Raw genomic sequence first — 24160 nt, 5'->3', positions numbered from 1 at the left:
CTCTCTCACTCTTTTCTTTTGCTACCTCAAACAATTCATTCAGGTCTTCTATCATTTCCATTTTATCTCCTTTCAAATCATTCGTACCTGCCACAACAATCATTTCTTTCACCCTTTCCTTTTGCTCTCTAATAGACTCAGTTACGTCCTTTATGGTCGCACCAGGTTGGTACGATTTTGTCAAATCCTCTACTAACACACCTCGTACTAACGAGTCTCCATACAGCACTCTATCCTTCAATTAATGAAAGATAACTACAATACTGAATTCGTTATGAGAGAGGAAAAAAAAAACTTTAACTACATGGTTTCTGTGTTCCGGTTTGATATTTGCCATCTGCACATTTCACTGAAATGTGATAATTATTAACAAAAACATCAGACCAACGAAATGCGGATAACTTCATTAACTGAGCTTTATTTTGGCGTATAAAAGGCCTAGGAAAAAATTCTCTGAGTAGGTGACCAGAATAAAAAATACGGATTCGATTCGACTAGAATTGAATATACCGGATTGTTTTTTTTTTTTACTCCACAAGATTTAGTTAGCTGGTAACTGAAGCAAGTAACTTTTTTTTTCTTCCAGAAATTTTCTGTTTTTAGATTCTCAACTCTAAAAAAAAAAGGTAACAGAACATACAGGAACACACTAGTTAACATTATAAGTATCATTTTTCATGTCGGATTCTGCACAAATGCATCAAAGAGAAGATAATGAAAGGTGAAAACCAGGTGATTGCAACTTCAAAAAAAAAAAAAAAAAAAGAGTTCGGTCTGAAAGATGGTGATCCTTTCTTTTAGACCGAACACACGTTTTTTTTTTTTTTCCTGAATGGTTAGAACATATAATGCCATCTCCTGGTCAAAATATCTATTACTATTGAAACAATCATATGCAGGCATGGCAACCTTTGACTTGTGAAACTTTTTGACACTTGTCAATCTTTTAGCTATATAATGTTCAATTAATGCATTGTCGTGGCTGAAAAACACACCTTATGTTCATAGTAGAGAAAATGTCTTTTGGCGAACAAACATCCACATTTCAGAGTTGAATTAAATGACTAAAATGATATTGTGAACTACATCTTTTAATATTTTATCACACAGAGAAATGTTTTCCGCATAGAAATCAACAGAAATATTTATGTATTATATTTATTTTCATATCTGGTAATAAAAACAATGATGAAATCTTTCTGTTTAACTGTTGCTGAACCACGACGCCAGTTTATTATTATTATTATTATTATTATTATTATTATTATTATTATTATTATTATTACACCCTCCATGAAGTCGGCAACTCATCTTGGGAGTTTTTCATTCAACGTCAACATCATACTGAATCATAAATTCCTAAACAACATATTCCGGCAATGTTTTCGATTCAAGTTGGCTTTTGATTTTTGTGATAGACCAACTACACACGAGACAATTAAATCTACCGATTGCAGAATATTTCTGCCTTCAGTAGATCACGTTAATCACGGTTTCCCCTTTTGGCTCATGAAACTTTTCATCTATCCATCCAGTTTTACACGGATTAGTGTGTCGCTCTGGATGCATTCTATGTGATCGAACCATTCCAGCCTGTTGTCTTTTGATATTATCCATAACCGTGTGTGTGTGCGGGCGCGCAAAATTCATACGTAATTTGTTCGTTTCTTATGAATTCTGTCCAATGTAGTTCATTAATTTTCCAGAGACATTAGCCATTTGAAAGGCTAGCGAATTTCTTTCAGCATCTTTTAAAATTATTTCTAATTTTATAATGCTTGAACGATTGAGCTTTGTTTGATAATTTATTACTTTTCCATATTCTCTACAATATAGAAATTAATATTAGATGTGACCAATGGGTCTAAGCAGTTATCAATTTATTTTTCATGATTTAATTTTTTATAATATTTCCTTATCTTTCTTTCATTATTTTCTGTTTTGTTGATTTTAATCCTATGTAGGACGAAGACCCATCTAGTCAACAATAGATCTCTTTTTCCTAACTCCAGCATTTTCTTCTTCAATGGGTCGTTCATACCATCTGATTATTTTTTGCAGAATTCTAATAAAATTTTTATAATGAGAGAGTAAGGTTATTGATTGATAATTCTTGCATTTCTGCCTACTACCTTTCCTATAAACTGGGATTCTTTTTCCAGTCATTCGTGATTATATTGGAATAAAATATCTTCTTTAAATAAGTGTTGCTTTTTTTTTTTTTTTTGTAGGTTTGAATTTCCACATTAAAACAGCGATTAAGAAGATTATTGTCTACTCTTCTTCTTCTTCTTCTTCTTCTTCCTATCATGGATTTTAGGTCAAGTGACCTATTCCTATCTCATGCCATTGTTTTCTTGGTCTTCCAAGGCTTTTTCCATTTTATTTTATTTTATTTTATTATTACTACGTGACACCTCCAGGGAGTCCAAGGACTCATCGTGGGGAGGGCACATACTACTCTACTTCGCTAAATACATCTCATCCTCTCCACTGCTACTTAATTTCCAACTACGACAATACTACCCTCAACGCCATCTATCGCCCATCATCACCAACAAACAGTATTTTTTGTCTGTAAATTTCGTGTGTTCTGAAGGCCGATTTGTCTGTACGCGGGATGAAAAAATCCGAGTTTCCGGGAGAAAAAACCCTGCTACCTGCTAGGATTCCCCTCGTCACAACGAGGATCGAACCCAAGTCTATTTATTCCATATCCGTATAGTATTTCGGCAGTCTGCTATCGTCCATTCGATTTAGATGTTCCAACCATTTTTGTTTATATTTACTTAAATAGTAATTAAATGGTTTTATATTCGGGGATTGTAAAATTTGTTTATGGGCCCCCTTGATATATCCAACTGTTTTTTTTCTGAGAAATTTCATTTCTGCTGTTTGAATCCGTTTTTCATTCTTTTTTATTGTCCATATTTCACTTCCATATAATAAAGGTGGTTTAAAAGAATGTTATATATAGTCTGATGCTGGTGTGTTTTTGTACCCAAGAATCCTGATGTTTCTATTAAGCTTTATTTGGTCAATTTCTGGATTTACTTCTAATGGCTTGTACTTTAAGGCTTATTTTGGTAATCTTTCTGTTTTCATTCTTTAAACGTGTTCCATCCATTTATGTTTATATTTTTTAATTTTTTCTATTACTGGTTCTTGGTTTAATTCTTTCACAATATCTTCGTTTCTTTTGTGATCAAATAGGGTATACTTTGCAGTTTTTCTCATAAACTTCATTTCTGCTGTTGTTAATCTTTGTTTGTCTTTTTGTTTTATTGTCCAGATTTCGCTTCCATACATTAAGACCGGTAGGACTAATGTATCGTATACTTTTAGCCTGGTTTGTTTTTGAACTAGGTTTGGTTTAAATATAGAGTTAATTACACCTGTTATTTTTAAATATTTTGCAATTTTTACGTTTATATCTTTTTCATTTTCATATGTGATTGTACATCCTAGGTAGTTAAATGAATTCACCTGTTCTAAGATCTTGTTATCTATTAGTATTTTAGTTCTTGCTGGATCTTGTCCTTTAAAGGCCATAGTTTTTGATTTTTCCGTTAATATTATCATACCTAATCTTTGGATATCTCATTTAGATCTAAAATAGCTTCCTGTAAGTTATCTTCAGAATTTGTAATTATTATTTGGTCGTCGGCAAAGAGGAGAGTGTTTAAGTTTACTGTAGGAGGAAGTTTAATTCCTTGATGTAAATTTTTACTCCATTTTATTATTATTTCATTTAAGTAGATATTAAAAAGAGTTGCTGAGAGGGGACATCCATGTCGGACACCTTGGTTTATCTCTCTCGTATATGATAGCTCGCGATTTAATCTTATTTGTATTTGATTATTTTCATATATACTTGTGACAGCTTTTAGGATATTATTTGGTATTTGTCTTTCTTTTAATATGTTAAATAATATGTTTCTTTTAACTTTGTCAAATGCTTTTTCAAAGTCAATAAATGCAATATGTGTTTCTAAATTATATTCTCTTCTTTTCTCTATTATTAATTTTAGGCAAAAGGCCGGATCTATACATGATCGTCCTTTTCTAAATCCATTCCGTACTTCTAGAATAAAGTTTTCAGAATATTTCATTAGTTTGTTATTTAAGATTCTGCTATATATTTTGTAACAGGAATTTAGCATACTGATACCTCTATAGTTTTTAGGGTCATCTCTATTACCTTTCTTAAAGATAGGAATCACAATTGCTTTTTTCCATTCTATTGGGGAGATACCAGTTGAGTAAATTTTATTTAAAAATAATAAGGGTATCTCTTTGAATCTTGTTCCTGCATATTTATATAGTTCTGAACCTAGCGTATAGTACCAAGTGATTCAAGCAAACTGTTCCACTCCTCTTTCAGAGTAAGGATAAGGGCTTGTTTGTTTTCTGGAGGGGGAATTTCGTGCAGCAATGCTTTTCCCTATTGCATCCCAAACGTGTTCTATGGGGGTTGAGATCTAAGGAACGTGCTGGCCACTCGATTGGATTAATATCAAAGTAACTCCACTGCTCGTGTACGATGTGTGTGATATTGTTATCCATAACGATGAATTCTTCACTTACAGCACCATGAAAACACTTGAACATGACGAGGAAGAACTTCGTTGCCAGTCCCTTTTTCCAGCACTTGTAGCTCGGTGCGTCCATTAAACATAATGCCTCCCCACACCATGACCGCCACCGCCGAATCTACCCCTTTCAAGAACATTCTCACAATGGTAAGCAGTACTACTTTCAAGCCAGATCATGCCATCTAGAATCGGAGGAAAGAGTAAAACGACTCTCATTTGTAAAGAGTACATTAGACTATTGGTGTCCTGCCCAATTTTTATGGTACAACATCACTGAAGACGTACTCTACGATGAGCTGTGGATAACGGGATGCAGACTAGAAGCCTTTGGGCGTATAGGCCTACTTGTCGAAGTCGTCTTGCCGAAATATCTGCGTACCTGTGCTTGAAGGAAGATGACTTGCCATGGTGCATCGATTGCGTTTAGCTGTCATAACAAAATATCTATCTTCATGCTCAGTGGTAGAGAGAAGACAACCTCTTAGCAAATGTCTGAAACACATTCCATTGATTTTAAACACTGCCCAGAGACTGGATCTGATATTGCCAGATTTGGCAATATCAGTAATTCTAACCATCTTGAAGCTTTCCAATAATTCTTCCCTGCGTGACATCATCTAGATTCTAGATGATGTCTTTGAGATTTTACAAGACATCCAACTTTTAAGAAAGAGCTTTCTTCAAACACAATTGGCTTAGCGCAGCCTTTTAGTCTGTTGAATGCTACCATGTGACCTGTTTCGAAAATCTGAATGTAAATCGTCAGGCAGAAACAGCGTTCGTGCTTAGGTTTTGGAGACCAGTGTATGTATTCCAATATTATAAAAAAAATAAATATTACTACAAAATATTAAATCATTAATATATTATTAAACTTATATGCAATGCCTGAATACAAAGGTGATTTCAAGAATCACAAAACAACTTCAAAAGTTTATTATTGTTATTATTATGATTATTGTTTATTCGAAATCATTCAATGAGTGATAGATTGTTATAGAACTGAAAGAACAGCCAGTGAATGGTTTTTTTTTTTTTTCTTTTTTTTTTTTTTTTTGTCGAGAATATTAATTTAATGAAACATAACACAAATACAAGGATATCTTCGGGAAAAAACGGTGAGCGATGAACATTTTGGGTGAAGCTTTGGTCTCTTAGAACACAAGATGTTAATGAAACCATAGAATTTGAAAGTTTAAGAGAAAAACATCACATTTTGGATATTTTTTTGGACCATCTTTAGCAGTGGTAACTCTTTGGTGCACTGTGTTGTCAAGTCACTGCCCCTCCTTGACTTACCACTCCGTCTGGTTCGGTATTACCGTTCCATTTCTGACAGTGCGGACTGTTCTCGTTACTTTTTTGTTGGTTTATTTTCTTGTCGACAAGACGGAACGCTTCGAGAAATTCGTTAAAGTCAATGAAACCGTCTTTGTTGATATCAATGCTTCGAGCGAGATCTCGTATATCTTCTCGAGAAAATGCGTTATCCGAATGTTTGTTGAGCAACTGGCAGGCATCGGAAAATTCGTCCATGGAAATCAATCCTGCAGAGAGAAAAAAAATTGTTTAAAAAAAATGTATAAACGAGTACATTATTTCATACTAAAATAGCATCTTAAATAATTTAGTCTTACTGATCCACAGTCTCCTATAAAATTTCAAAACTGTACTTATGTATACACAATTAGAATGTTACCCATTAGCTTAGATCTGACAGCAAAAAATATTGACGTATTTTTTATCCTCTTCAGATAAAGTTCGGAAATAAAATTTGAATTATTTCTGGTCAGGTTTTAATTTGCATAAAATTTAATACAGAAATATTTTTATGCAAATTAAAACTTGACTTAAATTTTAACACCCATAACCAGGAGCAGACGACAGAGAGTTAGTTTTTCACACGTGACGTTATTTTGAAGTCGCATGGTTACTCTCGTGCCTCATTGGGGGTTTTGGGCGTGAAGCCTTCTGCTAGAAGAAGTGGTAGAGTCGCAAATGCCTTTTTCCGCAAAAATATGATAATCACAAACATCCATATCCTAGGCGGGATTCGACGGCAGCCTCTTGGCTGGAGAGCGGATACATTAACCACTCGGCCAACCAAGTCAGCAGACAAAGTGTGAAAAATATTATTCTGGGTCCATTTTAGCTATGTATTCTGTTTTCAATGGTAATGTTACAATTTCTGTTTATCTAAAACAAATATAGAAACAAAGGCCTGTGTGGTCATGAGAATATGGTTTTTGAACCCACATCATAGGCTGTCAGAAGCTCAAATTCTAAGCTCAAATCTAGTCACTGACTAGAACTTTTTATAAGCGGTTCTTGGACCGATTCCCGAGTTAGTCGATCTGTAACAAGAATCCTGCAACTCAACAATATCGATCGTACAGCTCATTCCATTTCAATCAATAATAAACGGTGTTATGGTTTCTGTGGTGTAGCTAGTTTTTTTTGCCGATCCTCTCAATCTTCTTTCACTACGCGTTATTCCTGCCTCCTATGCAGGGTCCGCGTGTTATTTAGATGCGACCACTTATTAGTACCACTCCAACCGACCTGTCGCCTAGTCTGCCGCTGGGGGGATATATTTTTTGGCTGTAGAAGCGTATGTTCAAGGGGCCGATTTGACTGCTTGCGGGATGAAAAACGCCAGATAAACTGGCGGAAAAAACCCTACTGCCCGCGCCCAAGACCGACTAACTTTTTGCCGATCCTCTCAATACGCACCAAAAATACTACAAAAAGTCAAAACAACGTGTAGGGAAATAAATGAAAACAGTATGTTTATTTTTGAAGTAAAACTTTAATTCCAACATTCTAAAATGTTATTTTTCTTGCTTTTCTGTTAGCAAAATCGCCGATGACATTAGCGAAGTCTATTCCATAGTAATGTAGGTAATTCCTAATCAATTTTATTTAGAAAAACTCCTCTCACAACTAGCAACACTTACAGCAATTGTGAGGAAAATTCGCAGTAGCATTACAATATTTGGAACTGAGTTCTCGAGATTGTATTGTAGAATTAACTGTCAAAAGGGTTCAAAGTGCCGACCTCCCACCCCCCAAGACTCTGTATGGTTTGATACCAGGAGATCGCGGCAGTTATCAGCTGTACTCTCCTCCCCAGATGTCTTTAAAAAACACCTGAGAGTCGTGAGGCATGTATTGTATCTGTGATTGGCTTCTTCGCTAGTTTCCAAAAGAATTAGCCAGGACTAATGGGCCTTGCGTGCTTTATTTGGGGAATAAGAGACGTTAGCGGATTTATTTATTTATTTATTTTTAAATGTAAACATACAAGCGGTCACGTGGAGATAGATAATGGTTTTCGATGTGTATATTAGTTCAATTATCTGATTTGTAAAAAAAAATCAGATAATTGAACAAAATGATCAAAAGTGGCTAGCTCTGCAGTGACGTAAATACCATACCGTGAAACCCAACAATGCATGGGGGAAACAAGAAATAAGTAGTCCCCTTGCCAAGAGCAAGGGGACTACTTATCGTGGTATCCAATAAAATCTTAGCTTCAGGTAGAAAATAAGATTTTATTGGAACTTTCCCAAATACATGATTATGGCAACTCTTAAGTTTCCCCAAACGCATAAAAAGTTGCATTTGTTGTATTTCTTAATTAATGACATGCAGACAACAGCATGCGCTTGGTTGATGCCAGTGCCTCGCGCAGATACTGATCTCGGGTTGGTACGAAAGTGGAGTCAATGCCAACACAAGTATGAGTGGTTTTCTTGGCGAAATGAGGCCTTACATTCTACTAAGTATACTTGATCATCCTATTTGGCTTGCGAATGTATATATTATGTATGAAACAGTACGAGTTCAATGGTGGGTTTTGAGTTGCGGGGTTTAAAAATCAGTGGACAGCGGGGGGAACTTTACTTACCCCAAGATCGCCTAACTCGGAAACCCTCCAGTGAAAAGTGTAGAAAAGCTCCAGAAGTCAGATTAGAATCGATCCTATACGGTCATTTTTGAGGAAGCTAGTGCTACGGAAGCAAACATTCTTACTGCAGGCAAATAATAGTTCCTTTGCAGAGCGTTCATAATCATTATCAGTGGTTTCTAACAGGCACCTAAGTGCACACGACCTTACGAATATCCTTGGATTTTGTAACTATAATTTGAGGATAAGGTAGTTATCCTTATGCCTATAAGTATTGCTCCTGGAAATTATGTGTATGTTCTATTGGTCAGTTTGCCTGGTTGTGGGTGGAAAAATCTGGGATTTTGGGAGGAAAAACTCTTACTCCTAGGGCTCTCAGTGAGCTAAAATATCATTTATTTCAATGTTTTATCATGCATATTAATCACTAAACTATAAAACAGAATCTATTTTCCTTTATTACATCAAACTCGTCATCTGTGGTATCAAACAAAAACATTTTATTATATAGAGAAATTAGAAACTCTATTCTCCTAAACACCTAAAGATTATGTTTTCGCGTATTCAGAGGGGTAGAAAAAAACAGCAATGAGTCAATAGAAGATGTCTAAGATTTCTTGATGGTCAAATTACACTTTTTAAAAAACCTGATAGATTCGTTTGTGATTGTCAATGTTTGGAGTCCATGCAAAAATCTGTACAGCTACCACAATTTTTGCTTCAGTCGGACAACCATTTGGGGGGTGGGTAAAATCATTTCAAAATTATATTTTGAAATAACTTTGCTTTGTCTGAATGACTTTAGTAAATTTTAATATCTTAATGCATGTTATGCATAGAGGGAGCCAAATCTGAGGAATAGGGTGGATGTTCCAACAATTCATAGTGCAGATCCCTTAATTTTCCCATTGCCAAAACACCTTTGTGAGCAAGTGCATTGATCTGATGAAAGATGATTTTTTCTTCTGCAAACCGGGTCTTTTTCTCACAAATTTTTTCATCTAGTCTGGTTAAAACCGATGCCACGACCTTTCCTGCTGATGGAACCGACTTTTTCTTCTTTGACACTGAACAACCGTCTTCTGTCCACTGTTTTGACTGCTGTTTGGATTCTGGTGTGTTATGGTGAATCCAAGTCTCATCCATAGTAATAAATCGACGCCCAAAATCAGTTTTATTCTTGTTAAAACGCTCCAAGCACTGTTCAGAGATTTTCATGCGAGTGCGTTTTTGATCAGCGCGGCATCCATCTTACGCAAAGCTTTTTCATTTGCAATTCTTCATGCAAAATATATCCTACATGTTCTTTTGAAATGCCTATAGTCTCAGCAATTTCACGCACTTTGACTCGCCGGTCATCCAATACCATATCGTGCACTTGATCAATGAGTTATGATGTTGTTACACTTTTTGGACGTCCTTCACATGGATCATCTTCAAGGCTGGTACGACCAAGTTTAAACTCGGCAATACCATTTCTTAATTGTCGAAAACGAAGGAGAAGAGTGCCCATAAGCTTTTATGAACTTCGAATGAATTTCTTCTGGCGTTATAAACCTTCTTTTACAAAGAATTTTATAACCGCACGATACTCAGTTTTATCCATTTCAAGGGATACAAATAACACTTTTGCTTCAGACAGCTGTATAAAACAAACTACTTGATAGAATTACTTGTAATTTCACATCAATGCTAATGACAGATTTACCAACTTAGAAGAAAAAATCTTGCCGATAGTGTTGCCATCTATGGTCAAGGCCAAGAACTTTTCAGACCACCCTCGTTATGTCGTATTATGGAGGCCTAAGACTACGAGGAACTTCGCAATTATGCTTCCCTTCTTTAATGATGGCAACTACATAATTTGCGTACTTTATGTGACACATAATTTTAATATATAGATTTCGATATGGTGTTTCGTATTCATAATATTAATTGATTTAATACTTTTTAGTTGGTTATTTATTTTTATTCTATTTTTTATTTTATTTTATTTTATTCATTTTTTTTTCCTGACGAAAAGAACAACAGGTGTTTTTAAATAAAAGTATAAGTTCTAATTTAATTCTATTATAAAAGGCTGTTAATTAAACATAAGCATTATTAAAATGAATTCAGAATATCATGTACAAATGAAGTTATCAGTGCTTTCCTGAATTGGAATAAACGATGAGCAGAAATTGCAATAAAATAAAATCAAATAGTCACAAGAAAATTAAGTATACACATTAGAATAATAAGCAGCTTTAGCAGCATAAAAGAAGCGCTACTGATTTAAAATGTATTTCAAATTGACAATTATTATTAATAAAAAGAAATATTAATTACCTGACCCATCTTTGTCCATAATCCGAAAGATGGCTTCCAGTCTTTCTTTGTTACGATACAGAGTCTCGAGAAATGAAGGCCCGTGCTACATAAAAAATAGAAAACTTAGAATATTGACCACATATTTTATAATAATAATAATAATAATAATTATTATTATTATTATTATTAAAGTGCTACTATAATAAGCAATACAGTTAACGAAAAAAATATTCAAACAGCGTTGGAAATGGCGATATGATGATGTTAATTTCTTGCAGATCGAAACGTTTTCCGTCAATTGTATTTATAAAATCCATTCCCGTTGGTTGAGTAGCAGTATACGCAAAGGAAAAAAAAAAAAAAAAAAAAAACAGCAGACGACAAGGTAATAACAGTTCCATATTTAATGCAAGCGAATTTTATCAAAAACATATCAAAGCAGAAGATAACTGAATATCTCAAAGCTAAGACTATGGAAAAAAAAAAAAAAAAAAACTTAGTAATCACTAAGCTCCAGTGATGTAGTGATCTGGTGATCACTACATCCGTGTGCATGTTTTTACATAAATTCAAAATATTATGCAGGGACATAGATATTCAGATAGCACCTGAATTTTGTTAGGATTCGCATAGCATCCTATAATTCTCGCAAAATTAATTCCTGACTGCGTTCTTACTGTGTGCAGAAGTCTTTCACATATATTATTTTCTATAAATTGCCTGTATTCCGAACATTCGTTTTTCTTTTTTTAAGCTGTAAAAAATAGATTTTCAAGGTTTCGTGTTTATATATATATATAACAAAAAAAAAAAAAAAAGCCATATTTGAAACTAACTGGAATCCTATATAACAGCAGACTTTTTTTCAGTAATCAGACACAGACTGTTTGGAGTGAGTAGCAGTGTAAAATTCATGGATTTTCATAAAAATTTATTTTTATCATATTAATGAAAATAGAAAGCTACGCTACGTATTTTCAGATTGCTATCAAATATCGGAAATACCGTCACACTGAAAAATAATATTACAGACTGCCGGCATAAAATGAGTAATACTGTCACCATATAATTTTTTATTTATTTATTTATTACTGAGCACACGCAAATAAATGCATCCCACTGTCACTTCGATATACTTATTTGATATATTCACGTTTAGTGTGTGGTAGTATGAAAATATAATTCATTGGAATCATTGAATGCAATCTAAATGGAACTAGCTACTGTTGGTGGGGAGAGTGATGATTCTGTGTAGGTCAACCCTGAAGATAATTTCGAAGTGCCGGCGTCTCTGTAAGGTCACTACTTCGCAAGCCGATCGATAACCAGGCAAGTCTAAGCTACACTTAGTGTGGTTACGTATCTACCTCAACAACACTAAACATGCTACGTGAAGGAGGACAAGCTTTGTTTTCTCCTCGATCCACTGCTAGTTTAAATATGGCCTTGAGCGTGTTTGAATTGGTGCAGAGAAGCACGTGGCCTGATCTGGACCAGTGCAGGCGGTCCTTGTTAACAGTCGGGATTCAACCTTCAAAGTGATTGAAGACTAGATTGTTTCTATAACACCAAGAGGCCCTTAAAATCCATAAAAATTTTGCCACGATAAATGCAAAGCGAAACAGGCCGGCTAATCCTCCCCCACTCCACCCCACCCCCGAAGTAGCAGTATCAAATATAGGGAAAAAAAACAAATAAATACAGTCGAATAGTATGAAAAACCCAGCCACTTCTGTATAATATATGAAAATAAGAATTGAACAAGTTGTTCAAAATCAGTTCAATCATATTAAATATACAGTACATCTCAACAAAAACTGTGTAGTTGCATTTTTCAACTGGAACGATAATAAAGTTGGACACTTTTTCGAATTATGTTGGCATGCAGTCCATTTTAGTTTGACGCAATTATAAACCCGATTCCATTGAAAACTGGCTTACTTTTACATTGTAGAAGTAAGCCAATTTTCAATGTAGAATCTACAACATACATAACAAAATAAGAGGTGTTAAAGCTCTCTCAATCGCATCACGTAAAACTATTTATTTATATGTTTGTTTTTTAACTATTTTAAAAACGTTTAAAATATTTAATTTTTAATTATTAAAATTGTAATAAGTCAATACATGTAGCAGTATTTTAATTAATTTGTTAATAATCAAACAAAAGATGCTTTTATTTATATTCGTAGCATTTTAGCCAATCGATTTGAACAAGTATTGTAATTCAATTATTATTAATTAGACATGTTTAGTAAATTTTATTTTAATTAAAATCAAATACACTTGGTGATAACGAAATGATAATTGGAACGATTCAGATATAGAATAATATTCTTCGTTTTATTAATAATATTAATAAAAGTATTAATATTTAATCCATAGTATTAATATTTAATTCATAGTATTAATATTTAATTCACAATCTGGTTAAGTGTATGGTAATCAGAAGCTGGCATATTCGAGTATCATATTAAGTGGCAGAAGATGCATATTTGTATATTTCCGGGAAGGAAAAAAAATATTGATTAAAATAATTTTTGCTCCCGCTGCCAGACGGCATTTCATTTCCGGTTTGGCCATTGGTTACTCTTTTCTAATTAATAGAATGCAATTTATGTTATAGCTTGAAATTATTATTAAAATATCATTTATTATATATAAATGATATTTTAAATAAAGTTGACTTTTTTGCTGTAATATTCTACATAGATATATTATTATTATTATTTTAAATTTTACTAATTTAGTGCCCTTATAGGAAATGCATTTCGAGAATATTTGAAACACGGCCAGTATTATTTCATACAGAAATTCTTTACAAAGAAAACGGACAACATTTCTTATTGAAATATATCTTATTCATGGTGTAGCAGTATTTGTGATAGATGTCATTCGTCATCATTTTTATCACGTTACTCCACTGATAAAGATTCTTGTAAACGTTTCTAGTCAGGTGCAGTACGTACCCATAGTTTTTCTTTGTTCTTTCGGCTGCAACAGAGGCGCAGAATTAATGAATGTGACCTCTCTTTCAGCCAGCGTGAAGATTATGCTCTACACGTACAACCTTCGGGGTTTATAGTTAGATACAGTGAATTGTGTTGCTACACGAAACACCTCCATCAAGCTGTAATAAATCTTCTTTTCTTTCTGACAAGCAATCTTAGGAAGACTAAATGACTTGATTGCAGAGTGCCTATGGTTGTGATATTATGCGTACAGTGCTGACTCATCTGTTTATATAGAATGATCGTAAATGTGACCTATGCGAGAACTTGTTATAATAAATTGCAAAATTCATCGTTTCAAACCGTCAGTCATTATTACTAAGGTGGAATCTCAAATTTAAAGTTCCGTATTATGGTGTTCATACTTTCGTGATTTTAGCAAAGGCGTCAGATATATAACGCTATTTTTATTAGTCAGCAGTGATGCAGTGCAGTGCAAGAAAATTTAGCACATTATATATGCAAATTTGGTTCAAATATGCTCAGGATGAGATTATTATTATTATTATTATTAAGAAAATTTGGATCTAAAACCACCTTTGACAGCATATGCGTATTATATTATAAATACGAAATATCTCATTGTTATTTGAAGTGCAGTAATAATATAATCGCGTGTTTTGAATTAACTTTTTAATTTAATTTAATTTTTATTTTATTTATTAATATTTTTATTTATTTATTAAAAATTTTATTTAATTTTTAATTTAAATAAACTTAAATACACTATTGAATTAAATACATCCCCCCCCCCAAGACTTTGCTCCAAAATTTAATTAAAATACAGTGAATTACAATATATATATATATATATATATATATGTATTTTATTTTATTTTTTTTTTTCATAAAGTATTATAGAAAAATGGAGCATTTTGATTTTCAGGGTTATACATAAATAAATATGTATATTAGGGTAAGAGGAAGAGTATTATGAAGTATTTATGTACGTGTGTCTGTGAAATTATGTGTGTATGTATATAAACTGAATTATACATTTCCACATTTCCACATCCCGATTAAATTTCGATTTGGGATTTTAATTGTAAACAACAGTGATGATGCGCATCGCGATATTTCGTAACACGAAAATAAACATCATCATCTAAAGGTACAGGAATTGTTCCTTTATTAGTAGAAATAAAAGTTTTTTGTTATTAATTAAATTCATTAAATTTAATTAATAACAAGTTCTAGATTAAAAAAAAAGAACTTTTTATCTAGAACTTTTCCAGAATTTAGAAATGAACCTACATGTAATTTTACACAATATACATTTAAAAGTGTGTGTGTCTGTGTGTGTGTGTGTGTATATATATATATATATGTATACATATATACATTTAAAAGTAGATATATATAACAATATCAGATCGATGTTTTTTTTTTCAGTGTCTTTTAATAGCTTTCTATGTTCTTAACGCCTGATGAAGTCAATCCTGACGACGAAACATGTTGCGTTTTCAAATAAATCTCAATTTGTTATAATTCTCGGATTTTTTGTCAGTTTATATTAAAATGAATATATATGTATTGATTCATACAATGGATAAAACTAAATCCATAAATAATAGCGTAAAGTGACTTTGATAAACAAAGCAATAGTGGGAAGAAACAAACAAAGAAACAAACAATAATGGGAAGGTGGATGCAGAAGTAACATTTTTGCGCATGTGCGAAATGTCTGAATTTCTCTGTTTACAAATTTTGTCCCCATACGTGCAATTAAAATACAAACATGGCTGAAAGCGTTTCTGACTAGATTTATCCTAAAATGCATTCACAGAGTATGCAATAACCGGCATGTTATTGTAAATAAATAAATAAAATTAGTTAGGAAGGTTCAAATAGCATCCTATGGGCGAGAAAGAGTACTAATATAGGTTTAATATTTACTCAATACTATATTTCCTCAAATTATTATTTTTTTAAAAAAAGTTTTAAAATAGTTAATCTAGCAATCGAACGATTAAAAATAGAAATGAAAAATTGTATATATCAAACCTCCAAACGTCAGCCATTAAATGACAGACGATAACAAAATACAAATAATCACTTTCACAAGTTTTCGCAGTACTAAATATAAATGAGATGGCAGGTTTACACACCCTACGGAGTTATTTAAAAATAGAACTCACAAATGATCGAAGCACAAATTAAACTATTGTAAAAGTACCACTACTAGCAACGGCAAAGGAATAGATTTAATAAAGAACACAAAATCAGGAACTACCATTCGCGAAACTCCATAATACGCCTAGAAAGAAAAGGGTGTGTGTGTGGGGGGGGGGGGACATATTGAAAGCAGTTGTTGTTGGGGGTGAGGAACAAACACGAGACAGTCACGAAAAAAAAAAAAAAAGCCTCCGCTGATCCTTTTAAGCATGTCTACTGTATATGCATTCTATTTATTTTCTCTTTTAACTCACTAAATTATCTGCCTTGGTGCACATTTTATTTAACTTTGTCTCTGTTCATGATATGGAAATAAAATTCTCATTTCAATCCAACATATATCATTACGAAAAGGCCATTATAGGTGAAATTAATTAATTTAAATATTCGAAAGCTATCAATGAATATTGATAATGGGACCTGCTAAAACTTATTACAACCTTTAGTTTTGTTAAGTATACAGCATTAAACTAACTGAATGACTTTCACTGAGTGGCTCCGAGATGGCGCCACTGCATAGCAGTTACGTCTGCTTCCAAACTTGTTCACACAGATGTGCTATAGGTTTTGTCACCATCTGGTGTGTACAGCTGTATATAAAAGCAAATAAATTTATCAAGTACTAATTTTAAATCAATTATTATTATTTTATTAATAAATATTACTTTTATGGTATGTGAACTTTAAAATTAAAGAAAATTTTAAATTGTAAAGAAGTCGAAGAAATCTCGTAAAGAGACTTCCTGTTATGTTATTTTTAGATAATCTCACTAATAAGAACGTTGTAAATCCATTCCGTTTAAATTTAGTGATTTTATCACTGATTGGTATAAAGTGAGATTGGCAACAAAACAGCCAGGAAGTAAGTATTCCTAAGCAAAAATCAAAGTCGAAATTAGTACTGTTAGAAGATTTACCTCAGCTAAGTTATTGGTGAGATAATATTCCTCAAATATGGTGTTGTACTTTACATTGCCTGCATCAGTATCGCAATCTGCCACTTTAGGACACAATAAGCGCCAAGGAAGATGAAGATTGACGATTTTTTCCATGACGGAACACCAGTCGCTGATTGATATGCATCCTGAAATTGACAAAAATTGAATAAGTACCTTATAATCAGACCGGTTACAGTATATAAATTTCAATATGTATGTGCCATTTTAATCCAGTGTTACAAAACATATGGCCAGCGAGACACTTTAATTCAGCACACCAAAGATTTTTTTATTTATTTATAATAAAATTTACCAACAATAATAACATCCTAAGTCACACTAAGTCAAAAATATTATCTCAGAAAAAAGTTATAGCTATTTAAATAAAATATACTTTTTAAAAGTTTAACAGTTACGAATGGCCAGAAACTAATAGATCGATGGCTTCTCCATTCCTACTCTTCAACTATTTAATGGAATAATGACTGAAATCTCTGTATGTTGACGTTATAAAGCCGTTTCTTTTGTTTTATTAAAGTATGATTCGTTCATAAATGCGCCCTTCGATTGGAAAAGACCTGGGTTCGATTCTCGTCGTGACGAGGGGAATCCTTATAGGGCTTTTTCAGTTGAAGGTGAGTTAGCCGATCTCATACGGTGGTAGCAGGGTTTGTTTTCCCGGAAACTCGGGTTTTTCACCCCTCGTACAGACAAATCGGCCTTCAGAACACACGCAATTCACAGACAAAAATACTGTTGTTAGTGATGATGGGCGATAGATGGCGCTGAGGGTAGTCGTAGTCGGAGAATTAAGTAGAGGTTGAGAGTTAAGGAGAGGTTGAAATCAGTGCCGGATTTATATAAGCTAAAAAAGCTACAGCTTAGGGCCTCGCAATCTGTTGGGGCCTCAAATAAAAAAAACAAAAAAATATAAAAATTTATAAAAAAAATATTCGTAGAAAAATCACTCAAATGAATTATTATTATTATTATTAATATTATTATTATTACAAAAACCTCCATGGAGTCAAAGACTCATCGTGGGAGGTCCACTGTTATACACACAGTTTATCATACTGTGCCTTAAATATATTCACTGTCTCTGCACACACCACACTCTCGGGCAAAGCATTCCAATCACTCACCACTCTCCATGCAAAAAACCTGCTCCTCACTCCCTTGCTCACACCCTCCTTATACAGCTTCCAGGAATGACCTCTTGTTCTCCTGCTATCCTCATCCATTCTGTGCAAAACCTCCCCGACGTTAATCTGGTAATAACCACTCAACAGCTTATATGTCTCAATCATATCACCCCTCCTCCTTCTATCCACCAATTTCTGCAAATTGCATTTTGTCAATCTGTCTTCATAATCTACATTCCAGAGACCAGAAACCACCTTAGTCAATCGCCTCTGAACTTTTTCCAACGCAATTTTATCTTTTTGAAAACCAGGTGACCAGATCTGTGCACAGTAATCCATATGTGGCCTGATCAAAGCCTTATACAAAGGAACCATAACATCCTTACTTCTACAAGTCAATGTCCTCCGCATCATTCCCATTATCCGCTGTGTTGTCTTCACTATTTTAGTAACATGTCCCCGAAATTTTAGGTCCTTGTCTACAATCACTCCCAGATCTCTCATTTCCTCTACCTCTTCCAAGATATTCGCACCGATTGTGTACTTTACATCCCATCTCTGCTTCCCAAATTTCAAAACCTTACATTTTGACACATTGAATTGACATCCCCACTTATTTACCCATTCAGACAGTGTATTCAAGTCCTCTTGCAAAGCTACAGCATCCACACTACTCCTGATAGCTCTGCCCAACTTTGCATCATCTGCAAACAACTGCACATCACCATTCAGACCTCTCCAGATATCATTTACATACAAATTAAACAGCAATGGACCCAAAACAGACCCTTGAGGTACACCACTAGTAACTTTCCTCTTCTGCGATATCGCTCCTCCATAGACAACTCGCTGATACCTATCAGACAACCAATCTCCAATCCAGTGAACCAATCTACTGTTCAGCCCCATCCGTTCCAATTTAATTACCAGCTTGTCATGTGGCAATTTATCAAACGCCTTTGCAAAATCTAAATATACCACTGTATATGCAATACCCTTATCCAACGCATTTGTCACTTTATTATAAAAAGTAAGCAGATTGCTAAAGCATGATTTTCCTTTAGTAAATCCATGCTGGCCACCAAAGAGTATTTTTCTGTTGTCAACCCAATTCTGAACTTTATTCCTAACTAACTTCTCTAAGTAAGACATATCACAGATAAAGAGAATAAAAAATGAACTGACAGCAACTATGCCTCACGAAATATTGTCTGCACTTAGCATCATGTGTATAGAAAGCGATAAGTTACGTAGCATATCTTTAGATGACATAATTAATGATTTTGCTTTTGGGAAATCAAGAAAGAAAATATTTTAAGTTATAACCTAGAGCCTTTTAGAGAATTATATAATATAATTATTTCTATTAAATATTGTTTTATTATAACAATTTATCCACTCCATATTTTCAATATTAATTTACTATATATGTGTGTGTACCTGTATTATTTGGAATTTTGGGTACCCAATTTTATGTGGTGTCTACTGTCAAATTTTCACCTGAATAAAAGATTAATTTTTTTATATACTACCAATTATGTTGTTATATTAATTTAATTTTTACTTTTTATTTTCCTATTTTAATTTAAAACTTTCTGTTCTATGAGCCTTATTTGTCATTTTTAAAACCCTTTAATTATATAATTATTTCTGTGATTTTGTAAATGCATACTTTATTATTTTTTAAATAAAAATTAAAAAACAATATATTTTCATATATTAAAAAGGCGTATATATTTTAAATTTTTCTGAGACCAGCTGATGTAATTTAAAACAGTAGGGGGGGGGCTCTGGATTTTGTTTAGGGCCTCATAGCTTAGGGCCTCAGCAAATCTAAATTCGGCCCTGGTTGAGATGTATTGAGCGAAGTAGAGTAGAGTAGTGTGCCCTCCCACGATGAGTCCTTGGACTCCCTGGAGGCGTCACGTAATAATAATAATACCGTTGGAAGGCATTTGAGATTGAGGTTACTGTTTATATAACTGATAAACATTTTTTATCAGATAAATACTTTATCCTCAAAATGTATATTATTATTATTACCAGTGGCCTCCTCCTTCATCCCATCTACTGTCCATTGAAATAGTCTTCCTTACTATGCCTTCCCCAAAGATTACAACTCTCATCTGTTCAACCAAAATGTGAACAGATTCGATTCTTTCTCTCTTCTATTCCTCTTGTCCACACACATACACACACACGGCACCAATGTGCTATATCTTGTGGCCTTTCGTGTTTGGATCGGATATTAAAAAAGAAAAAAGAAAAAAAAGCCCAACTGAAACAAACAAACACTGCCCATAGTTAATGTATCTGTGATATATTAACTATGACTAGTAGCTTAAACATATCTATTTAATAGGCTTCAAGCCAAGATTATCAGTTTTTGCCGAGAGAAAAATGTATCGTAATATTATTCAAAGTTAACTTAAAAATATTAATTCGTTTCTGAATCGTTCCGATAATTAGCAACGCTTCAACCTATTTAGAGCAACTCCAGTTCTAATTCTAATTGCCATAAAGAATATTTACAAAAATCATACATTTTGTATTGCTGCTACTCACCTGTATTTTCTGGATCAAATTTTTGGAATTCTGCTGTGAGTAACGATTGACAGGCGTAAATATGTTGTTTAAGTTCTCTAAGGGCCGATTGTTCGACATATCCGTGCCTGTACAGGAGAAATGTTCATATCTTATTTTGGAAAGACAATAACCACTAACTGATATACATTTAAAGAAAATACAAATTCGATATGGATAGGGGGATCCTATTTGTATGCTGAAACGGTCTTTTAAGAAGGTATTTTAAATCAAAATGAAATAATTAAAATAAAATTAAAAAATCCATTTATTACCGCTGCTGTATGGTTGCATTCTTGGTGTATATTGTGCTAAGGTACATGACGATTTGCAAATCCAGGTTCTGTCCTACGAGTTTTACATACGCACCCCGATTACTACCAACGTCATAATAATTGGAGGCAGAGAAAATGGTCAACACCTATGGAGATAAAAAAAAAAAAAAACATAAGTTACTTTTCTAACGAGGAAGATTTTAATAATAGTCTTATTACATAATACATATATGTGCATCGCTATAGGTATCACTACATCAATAATTATAATCATTATAAAACTGTAATGTACTAGCAGAAATCCTTTTAATAATTTACATTTAATTCGTTTGATAAAGTATGATAGTTTTGTAACTAATAATATCCTGCGTTCATCGTACATTTCACAATGAAAAGGAAAAAGTTAATTCGTATCAGAAGTAACAACGAATTTTCATTGGTCCTGCAAATATTCTTCTACTTATACTTGCAATATAATCTAAAGTTAATGGGTGATGCCCCGTGCAAATAGACTGTAATTGTTAAAAAAAATAATAATAATAATAAAAAAAAAAAAAAAAATATATATATATATATATATATATATATATATATGTTAAAGATACCAAGCTATTTTAAACCTGGTTTTTCTATGTACTTCTATTTATGGAATTTATTTAAATTTATTTATTCTATTTTTTTAAGGAATTGAGAGTTTTTGCACGGAGCGCCACCTAACTTTACAGTATAATCTGTGAATTTGCAGAAGTCTTATCGTAACCAAGCTAACTTTAATAACTTTTTTTTTTTTTGAATAAATAAATAAGGAATGAGTTGGTGAATTTAAATATAGAATATTTGGAGTATCCGTGTGTTTGTGAATGCTATTTCGGAATCAAATATCTGAAGAAAGTCACGTATAATATTCTAGAGGTAATCTTCAAAGTCACGTATAACCAGGAATAAAAATGGATGAAGTGAACTCAGTACGTGTGGGAAGGAGGAGATAGAAAAGAAGGGTATGAGTTGGAATATAACATATACCGGATATACATGCGGAATGTTTCACGATTATTTTATAATATAAAATATTACAAAAGAAAGCTACACGTTTTACTAATGTTCGATATATTTATTACTATGATTATGATTATTATTATTATTATTATTACGTGACATACCTCCAAGTAGTCTAAATCTTATAATAAGAGGGCGCTCTACTCTACAATGCACAACGCCATCTACCCTTTTTTTGTCAGTTAACACCAGTTATTAAACTTGATATACGTGAAGTTCTAGAGTTTTATCGTTTCCGTTATATTTAGTCGAATTAATTTTAAAAAATTGAGACAATGTGACTGACCTTCCCCTGGTGTGCATATTCATAGCCATCCAGTTTGCACTCATGCGATCGAATGATACGCTGTAACTTATGTCGATCCAAGAATGCTTGCGTTGTGTCAGGACCGAAGAAACTACCTCCACCTCTCATAGAATTAGGTCGACAGCCTTTATGAGGTCGGGGATCGCTCCACAATAGATCCACGATCTAAAATAATAAACTTGTGTTAGAAAATTATAATTCACTTAGCCACAAATAATGATTAAATACATTAAAAGTGATAACTGAACACACTTGGAAACGCTAAACGTTCGACATGTGTCATGAAAACAGAATCGAACGATCCGCATACAAACAATATTTCCATTATTACACTATTCGCTTTTTAATTCTACTTTCTTCTGTTTTCTTTTCTTTCTTTTGTTCTCTTAATTGCTCTTTGTTAGCCTTTTTTTTTTTGTCTAGTTCAAATCTTTCTTGATGATTTATTTTGAATTTTCGTTTTGTTTTTTTTCCAATTTCAATGCTTGTCGGTCCTTATCTGTTTCATCATATCCTCTTCCTTTTGTTCGACTGGTTCATTTCTCCCATCCTTTCTTGTGCTTCTCTTTTTGTGTTTCTTGATAGCTATTCCATCATCTCGGTTATTGTCATTTTACTTTGGCTTCGTTTTCCCCAATTCTCAAGTTTGATATTATTATTATTACGTGACACCGCCCGAGTCCGAGGATACATTGTGGGTGGGGGAACGCTACTCCACTACACCCAAACAGACCGTCTCTCCTACTTGATCCTTCAACTACAGCATATAACGACACTACTACCATCAGTACACAACGCCATACCCCTCTCATTACGACCATGAACAGTATTTTTATCTGTAAATAGCGTGAGTTCTTACGCCCAAGTTCACGTATTTATGATATTGCCGTGAGTTCTTTTGCCTTCATGCAGATTAAAAACCCGAGTTTACAGGAGAAAAAATCTTGCTATCGCCGTGCGAGATCGGCTAACTCATCTTCACATTTGAAAAAAAAAAAAAAAAAACAAGATTCCTCTTGTCGCGAATCTCAGGTTTTTTCAATCAAAGGGCGCAATGTTCTGTTCAGGGGCGGCTCGTGCATAGGCACTACGGAACTGCAGCGCCCCAAATTTTTCTAGATATATAAATGTATTTATTAATTTACTTATATTTGCTTGAAATATTTAATTTTATCATCAACAATCCTATACAATTTTCTTATTTTGTAAAAAATAATAAAAATCCATCTTTTAGCACTTAGGAGGGCGAAGGACGCTAGCAGCACTGTGCTAGCGTCTTTCGTCCTAGTGTCATAAGCGCGCAAATGCATGTTATAGTGAGATGCGAGCTATTAGCGTAATGCGGCACTGTCCGTCGCGCAGTTCCACTGTTGTTTATATGCATTTGCGCCAGTAGTAGAGTGTTTGTAGTGCTTATCGTGTTTACTCCGACTCTTTAAATATTTGGACAATACAATTAAAGGATTTAATTGTAATGTCCTTAATTTTGAATTATACTAAACTGTATAATTTTATCGATAATAAAAAATATTTTTTCATGTTTCGTTTTTTTTTTTTTATTTTTGCCATAAATTTGATATTTTATCCAAACACGTATACACTGTACTTACAGTGTGTATGTATATTTCGAAAGTTGCAGAACCCCCACGATTTCAAGCCACGAGCCGCCACTGGTCCTGTTGTTCTTGCAATTGCGCTACGGACGCACTTTTTCTTTACTATCTTTTTTTGTTTTCGTTAATTTTTTTGAAACAACTCTGCAAGACTTGTTTGCAGAGTTGTTTCCTTTTGGATAAACTCTACCTGACTGACGTCCTTGTTTCTCTTTATCCACTCTGCAGTTTATCAACGTAGA

At 33.5% G+C, this 24160-nt stretch overlaps 1 protein-coding gene across 1 annotated transcript in view; it reads right to left on the bottom strand.

Annotated features, from left to right (window-relative positions):
* Window positions 1-5650: 5650 nt before the first annotated feature.
* Window positions 5651-24160, bottom strand: part of LOC150100269 (serine/threonine-protein phosphatase with EF-hands pef-1-like) — a 221740-nt gene continuing 203230 nt past the window's right edge. The window contains exons 11-16 of the mRNA XM_090402569.1: window positions 22285-22470; window positions 20943-21088; window positions 20650-20756; window positions 16919-17085; window positions 10834-10918; window positions 5651-6142 (exon numbers count right to left, since the gene is read on the bottom strand). Of these exons, the coding sequence (XP_090258695.1) occupies window positions 5868-6142; window positions 10834-10918; window positions 16919-17085; window positions 20650-20756; window positions 20943-21088; window positions 22285-22470 (966 nt within the window). The 3' untranslated portion in view covers window positions 5651-5867. The remainder of the gene's footprint in view (window positions 6143-10833; window positions 10919-16918; window positions 17086-20649; window positions 20757-20942; window positions 21089-22284; window positions 22471-24160) is intronic.

This window comes from Typopeltis vanoorti, chromosome 13 (genome assembly GCF_054136105.1).
Source record: "Typopeltis vanoorti isolate ZY-2024b chromosome 13, IOZ_Tvanoo_1.0, whole genome shotgun sequence".
NCBI classification, from domain to species: domain Eukaryota; kingdom Metazoa; phylum Arthropoda; class Arachnida; order Uropygi; family Thelyphonidae; genus Typopeltis; species Typopeltis vanoorti.
Note: the sequence above shows the minus strand (reverse complement) of the source record. Positions and strands in the feature narration are given on the sequence as shown.